Source organism: Anthonomus grandis, chromosome 11 (genome assembly GCF_022605725.1).
Source record: "Anthonomus grandis grandis chromosome 11, icAntGran1.3, whole genome shotgun sequence".
Classification (NCBI taxonomy): Eukaryota; Metazoa; Arthropoda; class Insecta; order Coleoptera; family Curculionidae; genus Anthonomus; species Anthonomus grandis.
Window position 1 is genome coordinate 8,282,770 of NC_065556.1, and position 27,799 is coordinate 8,310,568.

Genomic DNA, 27,799 nt, shown 5'->3' on the forward strand with positions numbered 1-27,799 from the left:
TTTACTAAAAAAAAGATACAGGGGGGTCAAAAACTAGCATTAAAAATGAAAATGAAAAAATCATGAAAAGTCTTTTTTTTTAAAATGGAAACCCCCTATTTTTATAAGGTTTTCATAAAGATAATTAAAAATAAGGTTAACTTTGTATAAACCTTATATCTAGTCCAAAAATTGATAGTTTCCGAAATATTGGCAGTTTAAATTTGGCCTAATATTAAAAGCCGTATAGTAACACGGCTCAAGGATTGTTGATTAGTTGGGCATGACGGTTGTCATAGTAACCGCTCGAAGCGGCAGTAACTCGACCCAGTAGAAATCAACAAACATTTCTACACAAAGAACCCAATTTCTTTGTGTAGAAATGTTTGTTGATTATTATGATAATATTTTGGGATACCCGTTGTAGGAAGTATTTCCAGGAAAACTATAATTTTAAGTTTTGAAGTAACACCCTCTAGCGGCTGACCAATGGACTTGAAAATATATTCCCACATTTTTTTTGGGCCACTTTAAATGAGATTTTTTTTGTTCAAGAGTTTACGTAGAAGAGGCGTCCGGAGCGATCCGCGTTTACACATTTTGTGATGTTCTTCCGACCGTTCTGGAGCCTGCCGACGTAAAGATTCTCTCGAGCGCATCGTGCCAGAGAAAGACAGTGGCATTGACTAATTAAAATACTCCTGACTATAAATTTGATTACAGTCTGGATTTAAATCGCATCTCTTTTTCTTTATTGGACATATCTGATGAAATCTTACGCCTTCCGAACAAACATTCTTTTGGCCCTGATGGTATCCCATCTGTTTTTCTTAAAAACTGTGTGTGCACTCTGAGTAAGCCTCTGCATCACCTTTTCAATCTTTGCTTGACATCAGGCAAATTTCCTGATTATTGGAAGGTAAGCTTTTTAACGCCAATTCATAAAAATGGGAATATAACTGATATTTGTAACTATAGAGGTGTGTGTATTCAGTCTGTAGTTCCTAAGCTGTTTGACAGGTTGTTTTCTGTGCGATTTTCGTGGCACTGTAGGCGATTGCTTAGTGATCATCAGCATGGCTTTTGTCAGGGTCTACGGTGACTAACCTGTTGACTTACCAGTATGATTTGATTGGTGCTTTTGAGAGGTCTGTACAGGTCGATAGTGTGTACACAGACTTCTCGAAGGCCTTTGATAGGGTTGGTCATGAACATCTGGTTCAGAAGTTTGGGGCTATGGGCCTTGGTAGGACTTTGGTCGAGTTTTGTCACAGTTTTTTGACTGGTCGCACACAGTTGGTCAGGATAAGTAATTATATTTCTAATGGTATTGAAGTATCTTCAGGCGTGCCTCAAGGTTCGCATATTGGACCGGTCTTTTTTAACTTGTTCATAAGAGATTTGAGTGATGTAATTGTTCATTCAAAACATCTTGCTTTTGCTGATGATTTTAAACTGTATAAAGCCATTGAGTCATATCTTGATGCTGAGCTACTTCAATTGGATTTAAATAGTGTTGCTGAGTGGTGTAATAGCAATAGTCTGGAACTGAATGTAAAGAAGTGTGTATGTATTTCGTTTGGTCGTTCTAATAAAATTATTAATTATCAATACACAATCAACAATAACGAACTCAAGTCAGTTGATACAGTTAAAGATTTAGGTGTTCTTTTTGATACCAAGCTAACTTTTTTGCCGCACATTTTGGATATTATTAACAGGAGTATGCGTAGTCTTGGTTTTATCACTAGAAATAGTGTACATCTTTCACCTTATTGTTTCAAATTACTTTATTACTCTTTGGTACGTTCCTTGCTTGAGTATGCGTCTGTAATTTGGTCCCCTTATTATGATTCTCATATTGAACACCTTGAGGCTGTATAAAGAAGATTCTTAAGATCCCTTGCTTATAGAGCTAATATTTTTCGGAATTATTACATTGACTATAATGCTATCAGTGTCCAATTTAATATCCCTAATCTTGAAGTCAGACGGCATTATTCTGATGCTTTAACGTTTTATAAGATCTTAAATGGTTTATATCATTGTCCTACCATCTTGGAAGCAATTCCTTTTAGCACCTATCAAAGAAGGATCAACTCTTCTATGTTTCGTTTACCCTTTCATTCGGCCAACTATGGGTTTTTTTCTCCACTGACTAGGACTCTGCGTTTCTTTAATGAAAATAGTTTGGATCCATTTTCCGGCGGCTTACGGTCATTCAAATCAAAAATAAATAATCTTACACTTTAACCTACGTTCCTTGGATAGTGCTAAGTTTTTAGCCCTGTTGATGACTGCTTTTTCAGAGGTTTTATCTTGGTATATACAGGGTGATTCATTAATATTGCACGAAAATGAAATGCCGGTTTTTTTGGGTTAAATTATGACGAAAAGTTCCTATAAACATATGTCCGAAAGTGCTTCGTTTCCGAGATACAGGGTGTTCAAATTTTCTTAAAAAATCGATTTTTTATTAATATCTAAGAAATGCCTTTGCTGTTTGCAATGTCATTCACACCATTTCTGGATATCTTAATGATGTATCTTTTTGACATATGACAGTTGATTTGTTATTCCAGGGACGTGCCCACGGGGTAAGCGGGTTAGGTTTTTTGTACAAAAAATAGCACCTAGTAGATTTTTTGAACCTCCTGTACATTTTTTGGATGACGCAACTAAAGATGGAATTGTTTCAACTCTTGGGTGTTTTTCGTATCTCCCTCCGTTTTCGATAAAAAAATTAGTTTAATGCAAACGTTTGAAAAAACTTGAATAAACATAATAAAATGCCTACTTATCGATTTACAGGGTGAAGAATAGTAAATACGGTAATTTGGAATTTTGACATGACATTAACTGTACTACCTGTTGAAAAATAGTTTTAATTAAACTTAGGTACATTAATTAAATTCTTAGAATAAACATTAGTAAATTGATGAAGGTAATGAAAAGCTATGGACTAAGAAACGTACGCTATAAGAGTTGTTCAAAATGAGTTCCTCCAACTGCAATGCATGCGTCTGTCCTGCGACGCATTGACTGGCGAACACGTTCAAAGATCCCTGGCGTGTTTCGAATAATATCGCAATTTGCAATAATACGATTTCTTAATTCTTCAACATTTTCGATGGGGGTGGTATAAACTAATTGCTTGAGGTGGCCCCACAGGAAAAAGTCTATTGGATTTAGATCGGGAGATCGCGCAGGCCAGGGTTGTATACCTCCACGACCTATCCAACGATTGGGATATACTCTATCTAAATACTGTCGAGCAATCAAGCTGAAATGCGCCGGAGCGCCATCATGCATGAAAAACATTTGGTACCTTAAGTCAAGCGGGACGTTTTCTAATAGTGTTGGCAACTCCTCTTGAAGAAAACGCCGATACACTTCTCCACTTAACCTTTGTTGCAAAAAGAAAGGACCAATTAAGTGGTCTTCAATGAATCCAACCCAAACATTCAGTGAAAATTGGTGTTGATGGCGACTTTCACTTATTCCATGTGGATTTTCATCTGCCCAAATGTGATTATTATGGAAATTCATTATCGAATTCCTGGAGAAATTAGCTTCGTCCGTGAAAAGTATTTTTGATAAAAAAGGAGGATTTTCTACAATGTTTTGTTGTAACCATCGACAGAAAGCCACTCTATGAGGATAGTCGTCTGGCAAAAGTGCTTGTACCCGCTGGATGTGATACGGGTACAAAAGCTGATTTTTCAGTATTCTAAACACTGTTGGCTGACTAATGTTTAAAGTGGCAGCAATCTGTCTTGTACTCGTTGAAGGATTATCCTCGATTTCGTGGAGCACTGCTTCTTCAGCTTCTGCGGTTGCAACTGTGCGGGGTCGTCCATTGTCGACTGTAAGTTTTTTAAAACTTCCACTTTCTCTGAGACGTTGATGGAGGCGAGTAAACATTTGACTATGAGGAAGTACTCGGTTAGGGTATTTGTCCGCGTAATACGCCTCGGTGCTTGTGAATTACCATTAGCAAGACCATACACAAAGTGCATATCGCACATTTCACTATAAGTGTACTCCATTTTAGACAAAAATGAGGAAATTGTCTACTTGACAGGAAAAAAACAACACCTTATCACTGAGCCACACCTAGTAATGTTAAATGAACTGGTATTTTATTTATTGCATTTTCAAAGCAACGAAAAGAATGCGACAAAAACTAAAACGATAATAGTATTTACTAAATTTTGTTTAATACGTATTTACAATTTCAACATTCCGCAGTATTTTTTAGATCAGCAGTTGTTAATGCTGTACTTGATATTCGACACTATGAATAGGTAAGTATTACATTTTAGGAAGAAAATTATTTCTTTGCTTTCGCGTGATTTAAAAGCATTTACTTGTATTTTTACAGAGGGATGCAAAAAAGCAATTCTTAATTTTTTTATCGAAAACGGAGGGAGATACGAAAAACACCCAAGAGTTAAAACAATTCCATCTTTAGTTGCGTCATCCAAAAAATGTACAGGAGGTTCAAAAAATCTACTAGGTGCTATTTTTTGTACAAAAAACCTAACCCGCTTACCCCGTGGGCACGTCCCTGGAATAACAAATCAACTGTCATATGTCAAAAAGATACATCATTAACATATCCAGAAATGGTGTGAATGACATTGCAAACAGCAAAGGCATTTCTTAGATATTAATAAAAAATCGATTTTTTAAGAAAATTTGAACACCCTGTATCTCGGAAACGAAGCACTTTCGGACATATGTTTATAGGAACTTTTCGTCATAATTTAACCCAAAAAAACCGGCATTTCATTTTCGTGCAATATTAATGAATCACCCTGTATATATTTTTTTGTAATTCTAGTATTGTATTTATATTGCTATATTGTCTAGTATTTTGTATTATCTATTTTGTTTTGTAAACTGGCTCTGCCGTATATTGAAATAAATAAATAAATAAATAAATAAAATAGGCTTCTTTGGGGTTATTATTTTTGGAAGTAAAAATTTTGTTTTTTAAGTCTTGAATTGAAAAAAAAATCTTATAATTAACTTTTTTTTTAAAATTATGTCATACAGTGTGGTGTGGTGTAATGTAAATCACTTGAAAATGGTTAATCGAAATGAGATTTTTGTATTTTTAAGTGTACTTTTTTTTAAAACTGTTTGCACAATGCATATTTTAAATAAAAAGTTAAATTATGCTAGGCCTATGATGACACACGGCGCCTTCTATGACACAATTTTAAAAAAGGTTAATTTTAAGATTGCCATATAATAAAAAAAACACATTTCAAATTTTGTTAAAAACAAAGAATAAATTCTAAATTAATGGCTAAAATTCAAAAAAATTACATCAAGTTTATCACCCTGTCTTTATTGTCTTTGACTTTCGAACTAGGAAAATTTAACTTGATCTTATTCTTTTTTTTACAAAGAAACTGCTGTAAAATTATTTACCATTATTTATGGGATACCCTGTATATATATCTTTTTATAAGGGTGTCTCGGAAAACCCTAGAAATCTCTCGGATTCAGGTAGAAATAAAAAAAAAATATGGAACTTTCCTATAAAAAAATAATAGAATATTTACGCTATTTTTTAATTATCAACATATTACTAGCCAAGCGATCTCTTTATCAAAAAGATTGAATAATTTTAACATTTGGTGACGTTTTATGGTTAACAGTAGATCTCTCCGGGATCCATTTAGAACAACTAGTTTGGTTTCTGATTTTTCTTTCAATAGAATCTATTTCCTTGGATGATTTCTGCAAATTAAAAAAAATATATTTTTCTCTATTTTTATATTCACTTTCGTCCATTGAATTTATTTCGTTTGCTTTTAGTATCTTTATCAGGAAAGACTGCAGGCTGAGTCTTTGTTGAAAAAGTCGCATTTTTTCTAAATTTTCTATACCAAATTTTGAACTGTTCTGTTCGACAGCCCTATCAATAAACATCAGATGAATTTGAAGAAATTGCAGCAGTATGACAACGGGTCAAAAGAGTCAATCTTCTAAATATAAAAATGCAAACTGATCCCATTCGTTTCTCTTTTACAAATTCGGTATCCGCAATCGAGCTTCCAAAAAGAAGTTTACTGTCGAATATTTGAGAGAACAAGCGTTGAATTTCAACTAGTCTTCTTCCCACAACGGTATTTTCTATTTGACTTTTATCGCTAAAACATTTTTTATGGAGAAAAATACGCATGCCTAAGTTTTTAAATTTATACCTTTTATTGAGAATTTCGTTAACAAATTTGCACAATTATATCAGATTTATTAAAAAAATATAAATCCTAAACACATATTCATATGAAGGTATAATGAATGAATAACACCTATAATTCTAACTATAGGTGTTCTGCTCTTTCATTTTTGTAAGGCATATTTTATATTGCCGTTATCACTACTACAATTTTCAAATATCTGCCCATAATATTTAAAAAATTAACGACAAAAAAATACCAAAAGACAAAAAATATAACTAATCTGATACTATAATATATTAAAAAATTATAATAAATAATTTAATAAACGCACTATAGTCAAATAAATTCATCCCTCACGTCGCACCGGTCAATTTATGCATCATGCACAAGACAAAACTGGAATTGCGAGAAGACAATAAAAATAAAACCAAAATTAAAATAACTAGAATTACGTAAATAGGTCAGCCAAGAAGATGGAACGCCTGACGATCGAGGGTGCCTTTCATCTATCAAGAAAATTCTACTTATATACAAATCATACATTATAAAAAAAATATATTTATAGTAACTCGGTCCGCCATTTACTTTACGGAGAAGGATCGCTGTGTATGAAGCAAGATCGGTATGAATGCGTTCGATTTTTAAGGCAAAATCTCATTTTTCATTTAATAAAAAAATGGTTAATTTTTTTTGGAAAAGTGTTAGTGAAATAAAATGTTGTTATAATTACTGGTAGAATATTGGAGAGTTTATATTGTTTTCGGCTAATAAATAGGTGGGATTTATTCTCCAAAATTTTTAATTAAAAAAATATTGACTTTTCAATATTTTGACTTTTCATTTTAAACAAAAATATGTCCCTATTAAAAAGTATTTAAAATTATCTAAGGCCATCATTTGTTGTCATACTTAAATTTGTCTAGCTTAAATTTACTTAACTGAACAAAACAAAAATTAGTTTTAGATGCATTTGTCCACAATCAAAAATTATACTATCTACTTACTTAACTAAACTTACAAATTAATTTACTATACATTTAAACTAATTATTATAACATTATTTTAACGGTCACAGCAATCCGTTCATTTAAGTTACCCTGGTGAAATAAATGGATTCTGTATTTTCTTATCGTTCTGCTAATATAACCGAAGTATAAATAAGGAACATTAGCTTAATGTTCCAAAATCGCGAATGCCAATCGATCACTAAGATACACCGGATGCTATAGCTAATATCAGAAAATGTATTTATTATAACAGCATATCGACTGAAATCTATTGGTTAATTATGATATTACCAGCATACAAGCTTTGCTATAAGAGTCATAATATTTTAATCGACCCTTGTAATTCTCTTATTTTCCTATGTTTCCATAATTCTATAATTACCCAGTTGTTTTTCCGATATAAATTAATAATTTCCAACATTCTTATGGACAACTAAACTTTGCTTTATATATACAGGTTGGCGAATATAAATGTCAACACCGCATCTCCCTTACTTTCTGGTTGATAAGCGGCGCGGCGGATTTCGATCGTCTGATTTGCTATTTTCGGCACGGCACAATCAGCAAACCTCATTTTGCTTCGTGATTCCATACTGCACTATTGAGTCTTAAAGCGCTATATTTTAATTTTTTTAAATATCGGCTTTATAGATATCGCCAAGACAGGATATGGAAAACAGAATCCGTGGTGCAATAAATGAAATATCAGCTGATGAAATCGATACAGCAGTTTTATCCACTCAAAGAAGATTGGAAGCTTGTTTGGAATGTGATGGAAAGCAGTTTGAACACCTATCGAGGCCAATACCAAATATGTTTGGGTTTAAAATCGGTCGTTTTCAGGACCATAATTTAATTATAAAAAGAAATTCGTTATTAATATTATTCGCCTTAAGAAAGTCACATAAACTTCCAGTTATTCTGTGATACATATTAATTTATAATTTATCAATCAATTATTACTTTAATAATTTATTAATTATGACAACATCATGGTATCCTAGTTGTGGTAATACAAATTAGAGATTTTTAGGCAAAGATATCATCGTGCGGTTTTCCCAGTATTTTTGCAAATTTTATCTACTTTTTAAATATGATGTCAAAAATATACCATTCAATTTGAATTTTTGGAGCAAAATGAAAAAAACTGGAATTATTACAAATTGCGCCCTGTGGCAGTTTTATTAGGAACTATAGTGTAGTGATGAGATCAGACTTTTAAAGCAGCTACATTTATCTTGCAAATAAATTTTGAATTGCTCAAATCGAATAAGTGATTTAGAATTTACACCGATTTTAATGATTCCACTTTCAATAGCTTCCCCCACCCCTACTATCGTTCGTACGTCAATAATTCATAAACCAAAATGATAGCAAATTATCTAGGCTTACTAAAAATAATATCAAAAGTATAAGTTAATATTTAAGTTTTCGGAGAAAAAGAGGTTTCTCTTATTTAATTTTTGGTTGCGCTTTCTTGCAGTGAAATACAAAACTTAAAAATAATTTCCAGAATTTTCTCATGGCTACTTTTATAATAATAAAAAAAATTCCATTGTTGCCAGATGTACAGGTCCTGAGATACAGCCGCTTATCTCGCTTATTTGGCCACCCGCTACAATGCAGTGATTTATTCTCAGTACATTTTGAAAATGGACCGATTCTTTGTGCTAAAACTATTTTAAATGTCGTGTCAAATTTTGAAATATCGTTTCCCTCCAAGAATGTAGAAATTGTCACCTCAAAGCTCAAGAACCACCTATTGAAAGGGTCCAGGAGGTAGAACGGGGGGAAGAAATGGTTTGTAGTACTTTAGTTTTGGATTCAACACAATCGAGCAGCAGTGTTCGAGTATGTATAAAACTGTGATGAGTATTAGGAAAAAACATGAATGAAACATGAAACAATTGTTTAATATATTCGAAAACTCAGGAGACCAGTAGCGAAGAATAGAATTTTGTGAAACCATGATGGAAAAGGCAAAAATTGAAAATTTCTTAGAAAATATTTTGTTTTCAGATGAGTCCTATTTTTTATTGCATGGTAAACACAATCCCTCCATTATTCGTTACTGGTCTCAGGAAAACGAGCACAAAGTTTTTCAGTTCCGTACTCAGTACCCTCAAAAGTTGAATGCTTGGGCTGGTATTTTGGGCGACCAGATTATTGGGCCATTTTTCATTGATGGCACTTAGAACGCCGAAAAATACCTTAAGGTGCTACAAAACCAAGTTCTTCCTGTCGTTCAACTGCTCTCTGATAGACCTATTTTAGATCAACCTATTTTCAACAAGATGGCTGTCCTGCTCAGGATGCGGTTACAATAAAATAATTTTTAACAAATGCTTTTCCTAACGGCCTTATTAGTGGAACTGGCAATATTAAATGGCCTCCAAGATCGATTTGTCACCAAATTAGTTTTATTTGTGGGGTTCTCTTAAGGAGACTTGTGGGGGTGAGAGTAATAAATTTATGAAAGAAAAGGGATAATAAAAATGAACATACTATAGGCTGTTGATTCCTTTCTTCGATATACTTGAGCTGCCCGTCATTCCCGTTACCGGCCGGTATTTTGATAACTTTGACAAGGTTTTACGGGATTGGTTACTTAATTTGAATACTAGTGAAGTATACACCAAAAATGCGTCGAATACACGAGAATGGTTCCCTTTTAAGTGCTTGTCCACTCCTCTCACGTCTAGTTCCTCGTTCATTTTTAGGAGGGGAATCAGGAATTTGGTGTTAGCGAGCAGACATATTTTTAGATATAGAGGTCATTTAAAATTTACTTAGAGAAGTGAGATTAATATAAGTATTTAAACAATTAATGCAAGTGATGCTAATGCCATTACTGAACAAGACTATTTACAAGCATCATAGTAGACCCACAAATTTAGAGAAGTTGAGTGAAACAAAATTGTTGAATCTATCAACTTTTTTTATTTTACCTCAAACTCTTTTAGAAGTAAGAAACAGCTTTTACGATAGGCTAACCTTTTGTTTAGCTAAAGAAGGAGGTCTTTTCGAGCCTTTTATTTAAAGAATTATTTGTTAGATTTATTATTTAGAGTTTTATTTTCTGCTTTTTTATAATGTTTTCTTATAAAGTTTATATTTTATTTTAATAAGAAATACGCTTTAATTTTCAGTATGCAATGCACAGCATAAAAAAATTGCAATTACGAATCTAGGCGGGTTTTAAACATGTAATTCCTGCATTAAAAAAATATTATATCAATGCTGTGTAATATATTTTTTTTAATTTTGCCGCAAGAGATACAGCCCCCACCGACGCCAGACGCCTACTAAAATAAAATTTAAAATAATCGAGCTCGAACCTCAACACCAGCGTACTGTCGCGGCGGTGGCGTTGCAACATCTCGCCTGTTAGGAACTTTATATGTGTAGTAATCCATTCGCCAATCTGTATATCAAATATATGTCGCCACTATATTAAAGGTTGTTAACCAAATGGTCAAAAGTTCAGATATAATTAAATGCACTTATTTACTTTTATAATTGATGCTTAATGCCATCAAAACCTGAAGAGAGAATAAACCTGTTTCTTATTAATTACCTTTTGTTAATAGGATTGAACTTTTTGCAGGATTATCCATAATGGTTTCCATTTTATTATTTTTTTTTAAAGCTTTAAGGAATAAAAATTTAGTAGACCTAGAATTTTAGTAGAATTATAATAATATACTTAGTTACATAATTTTAATAATATTATTATTACAAAAAAAAAAGAACCCAGAAAGCTTAATTTTGGTACCCAGTTTCACAAATATTTTGTCTCTTATAATATTATACTCTATAAAAATGATAGCTAACTTAACTGTAAAAGGAACGATTTGAATTTTTTCCTTTTTCCCGACATATGCGACACACTTTGCGAGTTTTTCAGCAAAAATAAAGTTTATAATTATATTATTAATAAGAAAAACGTTTTGAAATAACTCAAAATATCTTGTTAATACTAATATTATACGAAAGAAACCACGAACTACACCATTTAAACGTAAGCATCAAGCGCAGTTGCCAAATATCTTTATCGGGAGACTATCGGGAAATATAGGAAACGGTTATAATTTGAACCAATCTGTACATTTGAATTCTCTTGAACAAAACCTTTACTGATTTGATTTATAACCATATTTTGAAACAAATCGGATATTTGATCAATTTTTCTCACATCTCTTAATTTCATTAACTGACTTGTTTTAAAATTGTGTTATAAATAGAGATAAGAAAAATTGTTTTTTCGTTTTAATATGGTCAGAAAGGTTAGAAATCTTGTTTTGTTCTGATATGCACCTATGTTCCATTCATTTTTTAAATAGTTTCCAAAGGGTGCTGTGTAGTCACGTAAATATATTAGTTGTATTTATTTAACCTAACTCAGATAAAAGCTAGAGATAAAAATATTATCATGCCTACATAAAAGCCACACTTAATTACAAATCGGTTTTACCTCTGATAAATTTCCAAAACTTCATCTTCGGTAGGAGGGCGAGAAATTTCGTGTTCCTCATCTGCCTGAGCTTCCAAAAGGTAATCACCATATTCGCCTAAAATAATCATGCATTCATTAGACTTTCAGTGTTTACTCGGAAGAACTTAGTATATTATAGTATGATGTTCTAATAAAAAAGTAAATTACATCGTCTAAAATTCACATTGTATTCTATTATAAACAGGCTTTTTTCACTTATTTCAGTTATTTTTTAACGGGACAAAAAAATGGAAATTCACATAAGTAAATTGATAATCGCTACTATCTTGTACTGTAAAATTGACAGTTCTAGATGTATTGATCTTAAGCACCATCTTTAAAAAAGTTTTAGTACAGAAAGAGGTAGTAAAGTCCAGTGCAACGATATATTAGAATGGTCACCCGTCAAAACACCAGCATTTTACTTCTCAAACAATGTAAATAGAAGGTGGATGACATCATTGTTTGGCAGGTGGAATGCTGGTGTTTTGACGGGTGACCATTCTAATATATCGTTGCACTGGACTTTAGAGTATTTTATATATACTAACGACCAGCCAAATCATATTGCTTCGCATAACGCATTGGTATACAATTCTCTAAAAATACATTTTTTTTAATCAAATCTCTTAGATTTATGTACAAAAAATATCATTAAAAGCATATTCCAACGACATTCTTCTGTTAAAATTTGTTTCTGTTAAAATAAACAGGTTAATAAATGTGATTTTTTATTATCCTTATTCCTAATTCCAATTAAAGAATAATGTATATTACTTGCTTAAATAAATATTGTGGATGTAGGTATGACTCCTTTTAATGCTTTCTGTAATGGATTCGTAGAACTCTTCAATACCATTTGAGTTTAATATATAATGTTAATAATATAAATTAATAATAATGTTTCTGTTAAAATAAACAGGTTAATAAATGTGATTTTTTTATTATCCTTATTCCTAATTTCAATTAAAGAATAATGTATATTACTTGCTTAAATAAATATTGTGGATGTAGGTATGACTCCTTTGAATGCTTTCTGTAATGGATTCGTAGAACTCTTCAATACCATTTGAGTTTAATACAGGGTAAACACTTAATTCAAGATAATCAATCGATGTTGTACTTGTATAGATGCGATATATGTTAGTTTCAAAAAAATTAAAATCTTAATAAAAAAACCAGTCAAATGTCAACTAAAATACAATTGGCTTTAATTTTTTTTATAAAAGGCAAAAACACAAAATCTACAGCATCACAAAAACATTTAATAAAACGACGAAGATTACATGTTTCGCCTGACTAGAGCATCATCAGACCTATAATAATTAAGATGATGTAACCCGAAGAAAGGAGATTCACCAAAAACTTACCATAACATACACAAAACACCTAACATATAAATAAACAAAGCTTACAATAAAGTGGCACTATCTGTTGTACAAAGAACTTAACTAAACAATCAAATCACTTTATACAGATATAATCATTCAAACCTCGCCTATAGGAAATAGTCTATGAGCGTAAGCGAGAGGTGACATATGGAGTCCGCATGAGACAGACAGAGAGTACAATACATGCCGTTTCCAAATTAATACGTTTGGCAACACTGATATTTCTGCCGCACGGCTCTCCGCTCGTGCATCGAAAAACGAGACAATTCTTATCCCCACCACACTGTACCGCCAATCTGAGATTGCATTTGAAAGTTTGAAACGTTTAACGTTATTTTTATTCTTAGCTTCCTGCTTAATCAACAAATATTAAATTTAAAACCGCTCGCTATTTTCTTGTTAAAATGTGTTCTCTTGAGGAAAAAAAGCAAATTATTAAGTGGTATTATGCCGGCAGCTCTGTCGATGAAATATCGGGCAGAATTGCTTTCACGTTCGAAAATCTGCCCATTCCCGTACGCAGCACAATTTTTGCAATTATCCGTAGGTTTGAGACTTTTGAGTACTTGCAAAATTGCAGGAAATGCTACGCAAATGAGCAACCACCTGTTGTTAGACCGCTAGGCGAAGAAAGGGAGCTTCGAGAGGTTAATGTTTGTGCTGTTGTTGAAATGAACTTTCGTTGCAATAGTACAACCATTGCCAAAGAAACGGGTATTGTGCCTTTAAGGGTTAAAAGAACGTTAAAAAGAAATAAGTACAAGCGCTATAAGTTGCAAATATAGAAAAGCTTTGTGTTAAAATTAGGCAAGCATTTAATAGTATCTCCATTGAAATGTTGTCGAACACGAGAAGGTCGTTTTATGATCGATTGACGTACTGCACTGCTAAACAGGGTGGCCTTTTTGAACCTGACATAAGATAATTTTAATTTTTATTTAATATTATCAAATTAACTTAATTTTTTGCTTTATTTTGAATTATTTTTTTTATTTCCTGTCCAATATTTAGTTAATTTATGTTTACAACATTATTGCAGTCGGTTTTTAGTTTATTTTTTGCTGTTAGAACAGGCAGCAGCAAAAACTCAAACGAAACAATTTTTTTTTTAATTTGCTACAGAGCAATGCATTCCCGCTTGAACGCCTTAAGAATACTGAAAGATTTCGGGCTTCGGCGGGCTCCGCTGCTTCGAGTATGTTGTCACAACGTTGCCAAACCTACCGCGATATATAATTCCTATAGGCGAAGTTAGAATGATCATATCTGTATATTCCAGAAATCTAACAATCATTTAAGTGTCCAAAATTATTTAAGGTTATTAAAAACTAGGTGGCCATCAAGTTCAAACCTTTCATTAATATAGGTCGGATCTGGACTTTTAAAAGCTTTACTAATTTCCATTGTCTCCAGCAAGTCTAGTTTTTTGCTTTTATTGCACTGATGAAGTATTTTTATATTTTGGCTGTCGACAAAATTATGTTTGGATTCAAGGAGGTGATTAGCAAAAGCCGATCTGGTCACTGTGATATCGGTATTTTTAAATTTATTATATTGGGCCTTGTGTTCACTAATCCTAGTAGAAATCTTCCTACCAGATTAACCGACGTAAATTGCAGGGCAATATTCACACCTAATCTCATAAACTCCCGGAGAAGATAGCGGGGGTAGTTTATCTTTAGTTTTAGTTAGGTGGCTTTTTAATGAATTATTGGTTTTAAATGCTGAGGTTATGCCAAAGGAAGAAAAAAAAACGGGATAGTTGGGACGAGATTGGTCCAAAATAAGTAAACGACCTAAAAGTATTATATCTTATTTTTGAAATGCAAAACGGCATTCAATTTTCTTTACAATAGCGCTTTGTTCTTAAATTTGAGCTACGCATCGCCACGCAATGGAATTCCAAACATTTTACTGGATTGTTTTTGATGGGCCACCCTGTATATACAATATCCTACAACACCACACATACAATCATAAAACAGAAAACAGAACGAAAGAAAAAACTACGACCTAAATACTTCTTGATTTTTTTCGTGATTATACAACCCTAAATTTTAAATTAAAATTATATGCTATTGCTAAAATTGTAATTATTGAACTAATGTGCTGTATAAGTGTAGTGAACCTTAGGGCCATGGAAATTAGTCTAAGGGGCCAAAAGTCCATGTGTTAGGTTTTCCAAAAGACAATTATTTTCAAAAAGTGACCTAGTAGAAGTTTTCTTTATTGTATTGTTTTGTAAGCTTTAATAAAAACTAAAATTTAATTCAACAGTCACATATTTTCATAATTGTTTAAAGTATTTAGAAATTTTGATATTAAGTCTTGGGTGGTTCTCAGAAATAAATTCTAATAGTCTAACATTATTAAAGTTGGTACAGGTAATCCTGGAATTGAAAAAAATTGTAAAAACTTATTATAATTTATAGCAATTTTAAATTAGAATTATATTTAGTCAGACCGTTTCTGTTTCAAAAAAGTACTAAAATATTTGAACAATTAAGAGTACTGAACTCATTTTTATTATGTTTAGAAGTTCGAAGGAGATATATACAGTGCATTTTTTTTATCTCGGGTCATAGGGTTTTACGTGTAATATTTTCAACCCCATGTTAGAACCTGTTCTATTTAATCGATAGGATTGAAACTTGGAACAAGTGAAGTTTAAGTTAACAGACTTTAAAAAATCCCATTATTTTGCAAAAAAATTCGCGAGAAACCTATTTTTTGAGGAAATTATTTTGTGTCACTGTCAGATATTTGTCTACCTGCTTTGAAGTGTAAAGGTAATGAAGGTTACGAGGTGCAGAAAAAGCAAACTTTTTCACCAGAAAAGCGTATTTTAAATAGGTTTCTCGCAAATTTTTTTGCAAAATAATGGGATTTTTTAAAGTCTGTTAACTTAAACTTCACTTGTTCCAAGTTTCAATCCTATCGATTAAATAGAACAGGTTCTAACATGGGGTTGAAAATATTACACGTAAGACCCTATGATCTGAGATAAAAAAAAATGCACTGTAGATATTTGGTTAGAACCATGGTCTTATTTCGCCTAACAATTAATATTAATCCCTTTGATTTTTTTTTGGATTATAAAGAAGTCAATACTCTAGAAATAGTCGGAAATAAGAATAATCCAGTGGCAATTATGACAACTAGTTCACGCTCGAGTCTCAAAGAAATTATTTTTTATATTAAAAAAAAAAGAAAGACATTTATTTCCAACAGGTTTGTTTCCAATTATAGAAAAGAATTAAAATTTCTATGTACTAAAACAGACTATATACCAGAAAGACCAATGTAATTTATACATTCTTTATTGGATCTTAAACTGCCAACAAAAATATCGCAGCGTTCATGTAAATTATTATTATTTTTTATAAATGTCATGTGTGCAAACTAAACTGAGAAATGTTTTGTTTGGCAAAGCTATAAGAGAAAATTTGGAAGGAATCTATAGTATTTTTAATTACTGGATTAAGTTAAAGCCTGATCAAACATTTTCGGATCCCGATTTTTGGACAAGTCAAACAAACGTGCCTTCTTTTCTGTCATAAAAAAATGCATGCATTAGAACAAGACAAATGATTAAAATATGGGTATTCATTAGGTTAAAAGTTTTATATGCATCATCTATAAACAGACAATATATTAAATTAGCCCTTTTTTAATTTCGTTATTGGGCCTTAAAGGGTAAAAACCCTTAAATAAATAAAACATTTGTGATTAATTTTTTTCACAAAATACTTCAATATTGTGAAATTATGATAGTAAGCTGTAAACAGGGCTGTTTCGACCCTAGGCGAAGAGTTTTAATGAATTGGAATATATATCCGTTTGTCTCGATATATATGTGACCAAACTCAAGAAATTTCGCAGTAATTGACAATAGAGAAAAACATTGTAAATATAAGAGATCTATCAAAAATGCAGTGCTTGCAGTTCTAGCACTATACCGTTTAATATTTATTTCCGCACGACTCGTAATTTGTAATTTCTATATGTTTATAGAAAGTTATAGTTATACAAAAGTATATTTTAACATAAAATTTTAAGACGGTGGCTTGCTTTAAAAGACATAAATAACAAAATAAGAAAAAATTAAGAATATTCACACACCTATTGCCCACACAGCTACCTGGGTCAAAGGCTGGCGATTATGCGAATCTTCAGATAACGCCTTCCATAACTGCAGAGCAATATAGCCTTGATGACTCGTACTTTCTGAAATCAGCTGAATCGTTGAGGCAATTACGTCATCTCTGACATAATTTTCAGCCTAAAAGATGGGCACAAAGTTATATAAAAAATTGCATTAATATTGTGACAAAATTATTGGCTTTGAAATTTTAAACTAACACAGGAATAAAAAAGGATGTGTTTCAAAGTACAGAAACATGTCAAGTTGTGTTTTTTTAAATGGACCACTCTGTATTTTAAATCTTAAATGTTTTTTTAAAGTTCTTGTTTAATAATTAAAGGTTTTAAACATTTTTTTTGCTTAAATTACTTTATGGATAATGAAAGATACCCTAAAAAAAGAACGGCATGGTATTTATTCTTGGTGAATATCTCCAAAAGAGCTTGTTGGCATGTCGCGTCTACGAAGGTTTCCCAATAGAAAACATCCAAATAAGGCCGCTTTTGAAAGACTGTTGACCCAATTTATAGAAATTGGAATTGAATATAAGATAAATCCTAAAAGAACCATAACAGAAAATGAAAATATTGAGTTAGCATTATTGCAGAAAATCATATTATTCAAGCGTTTCTAGGAAACTAAATCGAAATTACTTTCATCCCTATAAAATCCATCGTCTCCAGTAACTTTCTGGAAAGGATTTTGATAGAAGAGTTGAATTTTGTATGTAAGTCTTGGAAAAGGTTGCAAATAATAACAATTTTTTTAATAATTTTTCGATTACAAATTAATGCACTTTTCACAATAATGGCTCTCTAACAGACATAATTTTTATCTTACTCCGATTCCAACCGGCATGCATTTAGAGTAGTTTATAATCAACGTAAATGGTGTGAATTTTTATGATTTTCAAAATTTATATTTGTTTATTCATCAATTTCTATTTTGTCCCCTTCAAAGTAATCCCCCCCTCAAAGCATTTCAAAAAATAATTTTTTGTGATCTTGTTTAGCTCTTCCTTCGATGCCGTCTTTATCTCCGCAATCGTTGTAAAACGCCGTCCTATCAGGGGCCTCTTCAGTTTTGGGAACAAGAAGAAGTCACTGGTGGTCAGGTCATAGGGGAATACGGTACCTGCGACATCATTAGTGTGATGGCTTTAGCCAAAAATACGCGCACAAGCAAAACGATGAACGATGTGGACCAGGGGCGTTAGCATGGTGCAAAAGCCAATGTTTGTTCTTCCACAATTCCGGGCGTTTTTGGCGGATTGCTTCGCGCAAATGGCGCATAACTTGCAGGTAATATTCCTTATTGACAGTTTTACCCTGTGGCAAAAACTCATGATGCGCCACACCCCTGCAATCGAAAAAAACTGTAAGCAAAACCTTCACATTTGATCGAACTTGACGTGCTTTTTTTGGTCTTGGTGATCCAGAATGCCTCCACTGAGACTTTCGACGTCATAACCGTATAGTCACATTTTGTCGCTTGTTGTGACTCTTTTGAGTAAGTTTGGATCGTCGGTCAATAGCTCTTGCGATTCTTATGCGACGGTTTTTTTTGGTCGAAGATGAGCAATTTCGAAACAAACTTCGCCGACCTGTTAAAATTGTTTGGCACGAACCAAACGAGATGCCGATATCATATGCAATTTCTCTAATGGTAATTCGAGGATTTCCCAACACTATTTTCTTCACTTCTTCAACGTTTTTATCAGTCGTTGACGTGCTGAGGCATTGGAAAAGTTTATACCACTGATAAAATTTCGGGCATATGTTCGAAACAAGTGTACTGACATAACCAAATAAAAAAAACGAAGAACACTTTACTTTACTTTTTGATCACACCTCGTGCATACAAAAAAATTACTAAAACGATACAAAAATTACAAGAAAATAAGAGATATGTAAATTTGTTATCGCCTACTATAAAATATGTTTCAATTTTTAAAAAATCTGCTTTTTAAATATTGCTATTTTTTTTTTAAACAGAAGAGAAGGTTTATGTATAGCAAAACCTTAAAAAATTCCAAAAAGAATTCATTGTATATTTGTGTATTTATAGTGTATATTTATTGTATATTTATAGTGTTCCATTTAAATTAAGCAATTTATTGCGATGTTAAAACTGTAATAATTTAAATCTAATTTTTGAACGTTCTGTAGAAAATAGTAACTTTTTTACAAATGAAATGTTAAATTTAACAGTTTAGTGCTCATCAGTGCAAACATGATAAAAAAGAGAAAACATGTTAAGGATATGTCAGGATACATATATATACATATACATACATGTATCCATATGTTAAGGATTTTTTTTATTGAAGTTTTCTCAGTAATTTCGCAAAACACAAAATACAATTTAGAAAACTTTAATGTTTAAGCTGGGTAAACTTATATAAAACCTATCTTTATTTAAGATGTAGAACACAAAAATCAATAATATACATTTGTTCCATTTAAAAAAATATAACTTTGATATGTTACTGCATTTTGAAACATCCTGTATGAACAAAATTTCAAAAGATCTTCTGGAACGCCTCTGATAATACCAATTTTTCTTACCCTGTAGTGTAGCCCTAATATTGCTTATTATAGAGTATGTAACGAATATGTATTGTTTATTATAGAGTATGTAAGAAACGACTAATCGAAGGTTCAACTAATACCTCGGATTAAGGAGAAATTTTCTTTTCAATACTTTTTGTTGATACCTAAATTTCCTCAAATTTTATAAAATTCGTTCCATCAGCACACACTGTTACTAAATGAATCTTTAGAAACTGATAAATAAAAAAAGTGTAAATTGTCCATTAACTTATCAGGTGTTCTTCTTTCTCTACAATTTATTAATGTAAAAGCATATGCATTTTAAAATATCTCTTGCCCTAGTTAAACCAAAAAAAAACAAAATGTTCTCATAATAATTAAAAAGACTTGACAAAGAAGTAAAATAAATCATAACATTTATGAGTTATTCCATAATTATTCTAATAATATATTTTTACACTAATTATTATGCCTCAAACGTAAAAAAAAATAATTTTCGAATTTTAAAATTTTATTTTGAATTTTTTTAAAGAGTCAGAATTTCTCACTTCTGAACCATATACATCAAATACAAGAAGGAAACCCAAAATAAAATCTAATGTATACACGGTGTTTCTTAAGGAACACCCTGTATATCTAGTTACTCACAGCAACAAGTACTTTCAACATAGTGTCCAAGTGCCACCTCTTATTAGGTGAATATCGTTCGGCTGCCATAACAATATTGCTAGAGCATGGAGCTTTGAATTCAGGATCTGCTTTTTCTAAAAATATCAGTAATTCTTTTATCATCGTTCTGATATTTTGGGAATTCACTAGAGCAAACGACAGTTCCATCGCCCTTCTTCGAATTGAAATATCCGGATCTATAAGTTTTTTGTAAATAAAAAATAAAAATAAAATTAACAGTATACCTTTTAAACACTCCAAGATAGTAGATCTGTGCCTCTGAACAGCTGAAGTGTCTACATGAACCGTTCTTAGCAAAGTATTCAGAGCCACATATCTAATATTTTTGTCATTATTCAGCAAAAATCTTCCTAAAATATTCACAGCTAACACCTATAAATACATTAAAATTAAATCATTACTTCAATTTATTTATATTCTTGTACCCTTAGTCCACCTTCAGACTTGATATCCATGATAGACAAAACCGTTTCATATAAAATGGTATTTCCAACATTTTTACTCGTTTCTGTATTAGTAGCTACTTGAGCTAAAATATCGTTCATAGCTTCTGATGTATCTGTATCATTTATGCCAAGAATACGAAGAAGTTTTAAAATCTTTACCTGAAAGTATGTTGTTACGTTGAAAGAACAATAAAATATAGAATATTTACCTGCAAGAAAGGGTCACTGACTCCAGATACATCATGTTCTGGAGAGTATCCAGCAAGTATCAAATTTTTAAGAATTCTGACTAGGTTTGGTACAATCTATAACAGTAATCAAAAAATAATTTATTCATAAAATAAAATTAATAGCAAGCATGATTAAAAAAAATATACCGGGTGGCACAGAAAAGAGGGAACACTTAAGAACTTTTTTTACTTTTCAAGATAAACAAATTTAGAATATTAATGGAATAGTTATAAGAGCATCTTTTGACATATTCTATTGTTTTCCATCACTTCCGGTTTAACAGGAAATGACACTAACTATCTTATTTTAAATGGGACACTTGGTATATTATTACGTATTTCGATAGAAAATAATATTCTGAAAACTATGGTACTCTGTTTGCTACTTTTTGTTTTATACTTATATAAAAAATTATTTTTTAATTTTTTAAAATAGGGTGCCATGAATGCGTTGAAAGTTTTAATCAAGTAATCACCGAAAAATAGTTTTCATTGCATTTTATGACTTAAACCTTTTCACGCCTATTTAAAATGTCGAAATCATTAATTTTGGTATTTACATTATTTTTTTTAATAGCACATTATTGGGAACAGCCACTTTTGAAATGCGGTTTCTTTCTTCCAATAATTTGAAATGATTATTTTTTAAATTGGTTAATAAATAAGCTCATAAGAAAAAAACTAATACACAAAAATGAATGAACAGGAAGCATTGTAATGACATGCCTGCGTATTTTTTTCAAATGACATAACACATATTTTGTCAAACGTCATATTTACTATTTAAGAATAAAAGAACAAATTTTTCAATATAATTTTTTCAATATCTTAATACTACACATTTTATTATAACATTTTCCTAACATAACATAGGTAGACACAAACGGTAAACAAACAGTAAAAATGAGGTTTATAAATTATTTTAATACAAAACTTTTCACATGTATTGTTCGAAACGACCGGCTTCTTGTCGAACGAAAGTACGTATGCGCGGGAATATCAACTTTTTCTTCATTGGCAAACATTTCAAATATTATCAAATTTATTTAAATAACAAATAATATTTGCGCTTAACAAGACGTTATGTATTATGTCAATTGAAAAATAAATGATGAACGCGTCAAAACGCAGCCTATTCAAGAATCAAAGCCTTCTATGCTATTTTTATTGATTAAATGCGTTTATTTATGTGACTTAGTTTTTTTCTTCTTATGGGCCTATTTATCAACCGATTTAAGAAATAATCATATAAAATTATTAGGAAAAAGAAACGACATTTCAAACGTGGTTGTTCCCAATAATGTGCTATTTAAAAAAATTAAGTAAATGCCAAAATTAATGGTTTAGACAATTTAAATAGGCGTTTAATTTTAAGTCATAAAATGCAATGAAAACTATTTTTCCGTGATAACTTGATTAAAACTCTGAACGCATTCATGGCACCCTATTTTAAAATTTAAAAAAAAAATTCTATGAGTATAGAACAAAAAGTAGAAAATACAGAATCATTGTTTTCGGAATATTATTTTATATCTAAATACGTAATAATATACCAAGTGTCCCATTTAAATTAGGAAAGTTTCTGTGTCACCCGGTATATGTTTAGCACAGAATGATTAGTCAATATAATATAAAATCATTAATTAACTACCTAACTATTTTAATAATAGAACTTGCCTTTTTAAAGTGGTTCAGTGTGTCAGGACTGTTTTCACACATTTCTGTTATTAAAATTACTCCTGTTATTAACACCCCATGATTCTTTTCAGATAACAAACTTCTGGTAGCTGGCAAAAATATTTCCATGAGTTCGGGTACTCTGCAGAAAATTTATGTATAAATGACAATAAAATTTGCATGCACATGGAAGTACCTTTTTATGATTCTATATGCACAAAGTGCAGCTTTCTTCCTAATATAGGCATTTGGCGATTTCATTAATTTTTCCACTTCTGCGGCTAAATCCCGGGCCATTTCAGGCGATGCTATAGCACCCAAAGTACATAACGCAAGTCCCACCACAAACTGAGTGGAAGAATTAAGATCACTAAAAAATTTGCAAATATTAACAAATTTACTGGGTTCATAAAAAATATACACAAAATATTTATAAAAATCCTTACTTTTTAAGACAATTAGTTATTAAAAGGTGTACATCTTGCCTTTCATCTAAAAGCAACATAGCCCCTAAATAACCAATTCTTTTGTCAGTAAACCTTGGGCTGGCGATAAGTTTTAAACACTCTAACTGCCCAAAGTGTGCAGGATATCCTAGCATATGAATGTAAAGAAGTTTTGCTATATTGCGACATCTAAAAAAAATTTTTTAATATATATTTGAATATAATCATAATGCGTTCAAACCTCCAAACTGAATCTTCATCTCTGAAAGTACTTCTAATATATGCGCACTCTTTGTTTACGACACTTCTTTCTTCAGCAGCAGTTCTAGCAGCTCGGATTTGTCTTATAAGATCTCGAAGCCTCATTGGAGTGGGCATACGAACTAAAAAAAAGAACATATTACGAACGAAACTTTTAATTAAAATTACCAGGTAATTAATTATTTAATTATTAGAGCATCAATTTAATGCATGGAAAACAAAAAACGTTCTTCTATAAAACATCTCTTGATACTCCTACCGTGAAAGTGCTCCTCCCTTTATGCTTTATTTCCTATTAAAACTTATAATGTTAAATCAGTATAGAGATATGCTTAAATAATAAAAATATAGGAAGTCAACTGAAAAGAATAGATATTTATAAATAGATATTTAGTAATACTCTTTAATTAACAATCTAAACAGACTAGTAGTTGCATAAAGATATACTCAATGTTGTAGGAAATGTAGGTATTTCTAGTAAAGAAAACAATTGTTATCAAAATGTAAAAAAAAGAATAAGTCTAAAATAATAGATATAGTACTGTAGTTTTGATTGTGTTTTTCACTAAATATACAGGGTCTTTCACTAAGAGTGACGATGAATAATCCAGGAACTTTGGGAGGAAAATCAGTTAATAAAAGTGCCAAACATAATTTTAAAATGTTTAGTCCTGCCCCTAGAGAGCGATATTACAATGATTAAGAAAAAAGGCGTTTTTTTTTAACTACGTCGATAATTTTACTAAAATTATACAACTTTTTGGTTAACCATTTTTTGCTAGTAAATGTCAAATTAGACCAGGAAGAGAGAAGAAAGAGCTGAACAGAATTGGATGAACTTGGTTTTATTAAATAAAAGAATATTTGATTGTTACCAGGAAACATCATATTGATTTCCTTGGTCCCAGCAAGAGAACGTTATTTGAGAAACTTTCTTTTTCAATTTTTCTCTGGAAATTAAAATAGAAGAGAATAATACGTCAGAAACTTCCCCAGAACTCTTCATACAAGAGCTCTCAAAAATCGTCCACAAGGATCCCACAACCGCTGCCAGGCTTCCATATCATGGTGTCATCCCCTAACCCTGCCCCACGACTTTTTTACTCGTGATCAACAAAAGACAGAAAACGACATCGACGACTCAACATGCTTCTCTTGCCTCTAAAAAGGAAAGAAGTACCCGATAGTCATAGGCCTATCTAAAACACTCAATCACACAAAATTTTATTTAACAGATAGGCCTTTAATACCAACGATGTCATAAAAATACCCCCACCTAGCAACCCCTCAGGATTACCAGAAAACTGTACTCGTTCAGCCTACCAGACGAAAAACGGCTTTACATGATTTTGCGTGGGGTGCTATACTACTAATAATACGATTATATATGCTATGCTTATACTAATACCGAACCCCAGCCACAATCTATCAAGAACTCTAGGCCAAAGGTCTTGCCAACTTTCAACTGCTGGGAACAGCCTCTCAACGTAATTGTCAATTCTAATCCATATAATCAAGGCCAATTGGAAAGTAAAGTTAGCATTATATCACATCCAAAAAGTAGAAGAAATTTGCAATAAAAAAGTAAAAGATGCAGTTCAAAGTTTTTCTGGGTGACGTCTCCACTGGTATAGGAACGATGGGCTACTATAAGACTTGAGTCGTAGTGGCTTCAGCAGGTAATAGGAAATCAAGGTGAGAAATATTCGCTCTTGACATTGTCAAAGAGTAAAGTGTAATTTTTTCATAATTTGTTCGAAATAGTAGAAATCATGTCGTTGTCACAGTCATTTCCATGACAATCACTCGCCAGGCAGCTTAAACTTTGAATGTAGCTGAACCTATGTTATTCCTATATTATCGTATAAAGGCTGAATTTTATACAGGGTGAGTTTTTTGTGTTTTTTTGTTTTTGTCCTAAGTATACAGTATTTATTTATGTAAGACTTCCATGTTTTTTTTTTAACCAAATTTAGTAGTTACTAAGACATCAAAATTGGTATGTGTCATAATTTTTAAGAGATTTATTTAGTAACGTCTGTTATTATGAGTTAAAATGATCGATTTTTTTTTTATCCATTTGTAGTGAGACCTGAATTTTAGATGGTCAAAATAATAGCAGTATTTATTTGTTATTAGATGCTTTAAGAATTTGATGAGCTTTTCTAATCTACTGGTATGTTTGATATACTTCATATTGTGGTTATGATCTTTGAAAATGAAGCTTTACAGAAAGATGGGTAGAATAAGCATTGTTCTCAAGAAAAGCTCGAAATAATAAGAAAATTACACGCTCAGGGAAAATCATATCCCAAGTACAAGGATTAATGGAATGTTCAGTTAAAATGGTAGGTAAAATGGTAGTAAAATGGTTCAGTTAAGGCGGCGTAAGTGCGTAAGGTGGCAGCCCAAAGTCGAAACCCGTGTCGTAAACGCAAAACTACAAATAGGCAGGAAAAAATTCGAGCCTCAAAGAAAAACCCATTCGCCTCTGCTTCTCAACTCCAAGATCTTGTAGGACTGGATGTTTAGAGTCGAACTATAAGACATCGAACTATAGAGACAATAGATAGAGACGTCGATTGAGAGAAGCTAATTTGTTTGCCATAAGCCCACGAAAAGTGCCATTATTCAATAAAAGACAAATTAAGAACAGAATAAAATTTGTTAAGGAACATTTAGCATGGCCTGCGTCTAAATGGCGAAATATTTTATGGTCAGATAAAAGAAAAATAGTTTTGTTTGGTATACAGGACGTACGTTAGACGCCCTTTGAATGCCTGTAAACAATTTTTAATTGACCACAACATTAAGCTAGAAGGGCCTGCGCAGAGTCCAGATCGCAATCCCATCGAGAATTTGTGGAGAGACATTAAGGATGCCGTGTCACGTGAGAAACCAAAAAATCAAGAAGAACTCTGGACAGTTATTAGCAATTCCTGGCATAGCATCACGTTATCGAGATTCCAAGATCTTGTAAACTCTATGCCACGTCGATGTGAACAGTAATTGTAAACAAATGCTTTACCACATGTTCTTCCCGTTCGGCAATGGCTAGACGACGAGTTTCCAGATAAATGGATAGGGCGAAGGGGGCCTATAGAATGGCCTGCTAGATCTCCTAATATAACGCCATTAGACTTTTTTCTATGGGGTCATTTGAAATATATTGTGTTTACTCCCCAACCTGAAAGTTTGAATGAACTTCGTCAACGCATCATCATCGACAGCTGCCATGATATCCCACAACATGTTTTTGAAAATGTCCGTTAGGAATTTGAACATCGCCTATATCATTGTTTGGCCAAAAACGGGCAACATTTTGAACACTTATTGAAATAAAAACTGATATTTTCATGTTTTTGTTTTCTATCTGAACAAATTAAGATTTTCTCGAAAACGAATCGACCTATTTAAAAAAATCAAACGTCAAAATAAAAGACTTTGAAAGATCTTTTAAATAAACTATTACTTGATACCCCTTGCCGTTTAAAATTTTTAAGGGGATGACCCTGGTGGGCAGAGGATGAAAGCGGGTGAAGTAATTTTAGGTTAGAAAGTTGTCCCCCTTGATAAACCTTTTGACGTATTTCGGCCTTTTTTTTTTTAAACAGTGGTTTTCGATAAATCCGTTGTGGGAAGTTTTCAAATAAACACCCTGTATATTATTTTGCAATTTGTCATAAAAAAACGCCTGTAAATCCTCAAATAATAAATTAATATTTGAATTTGGAGATCTATACAGTATATTTATCCCACAATTTCATGCACAAATGCGCATCATTTCCATTAAAATCCGCTCCATTATAATATGTGCTATAACCCTCAATATTAAAGAATTCACAAGATGTTAATTGAAAACACTCAGTAAAAATCAAGAAAAATTCAATTTTGCTTGTTCAAATAAAAGTAATAATTTATCAAAACTTTAAGATTTCTTTAAATAAAGAAATCTTATATGAAAGAAATTGATAAAAAAGAAGGTAAAAGAAAGAAACTCTGATTTCCTTAAATATGTAAAAAAAAACAGAAAGTGGCTCTGGTGAAATACCTGTCAAAAACATTGTTAGATATTAGCTCAAAGCGCCCGAGTTTTCAAGGCGGATGATGCAAAGCAGGCAGACAGTGACTGACTGTTGGCACCAAGGATGTATGCCGTTGATTGAATATTTGAGAAGAGACGCAACTTTATAGAAGAAAATGTATACTTCGAAAGATCATTTAATTTTTTTGTGGACATTTTGGGTGATAAACATTAATTTATTTTCTTTAGTAGCGTAG

General features: G+C 31.9%; 1 protein-coding gene across 3 annotated transcripts in view; it reads right to left on the reverse strand.

The window, feature by feature from the left end:
- The window catches only part of LOC126742539 (AP-1 complex subunit gamma-1), a 135,469-nt gene that overhangs the window by 52,726 nt on the left and 54,944 nt on the right, over positions 1-27,799 (reverse strand). For all 3 annotated transcript variants that reach the window (XM_050449199.1, XM_050449201.1, XM_050449200.1), the window contains 10 exons: positions 23,499-23,640; positions 23,258-23,446; positions 23,008-23,181; positions 22,812-22,953; positions 21,114-21,209; positions 20,884-21,063; positions 20,683-20,830; positions 20,417-20,634; positions 17,195-17,354; positions 11,661-11,757 (listed from right to left, as the gene is read on the reverse strand). In XM_050449199.1, coding sequence (XP_050305156.1) covers positions 11,661-11,757; positions 17,195-17,354; positions 20,417-20,634; positions 20,683-20,830; positions 20,884-21,063; positions 21,114-21,209; positions 22,812-22,953; positions 23,008-23,181; positions 23,258-23,446; positions 23,499-23,640 — 1,546 coding nt within the window. The remainder of the gene's footprint in view (positions 1-11,660; positions 11,758-17,194; positions 17,355-20,416; positions 20,635-20,682; positions 20,831-20,883; positions 21,064-21,113; positions 21,210-22,811; positions 22,954-23,007; positions 23,182-23,257; positions 23,447-23,498; positions 23,641-27,799) is intronic.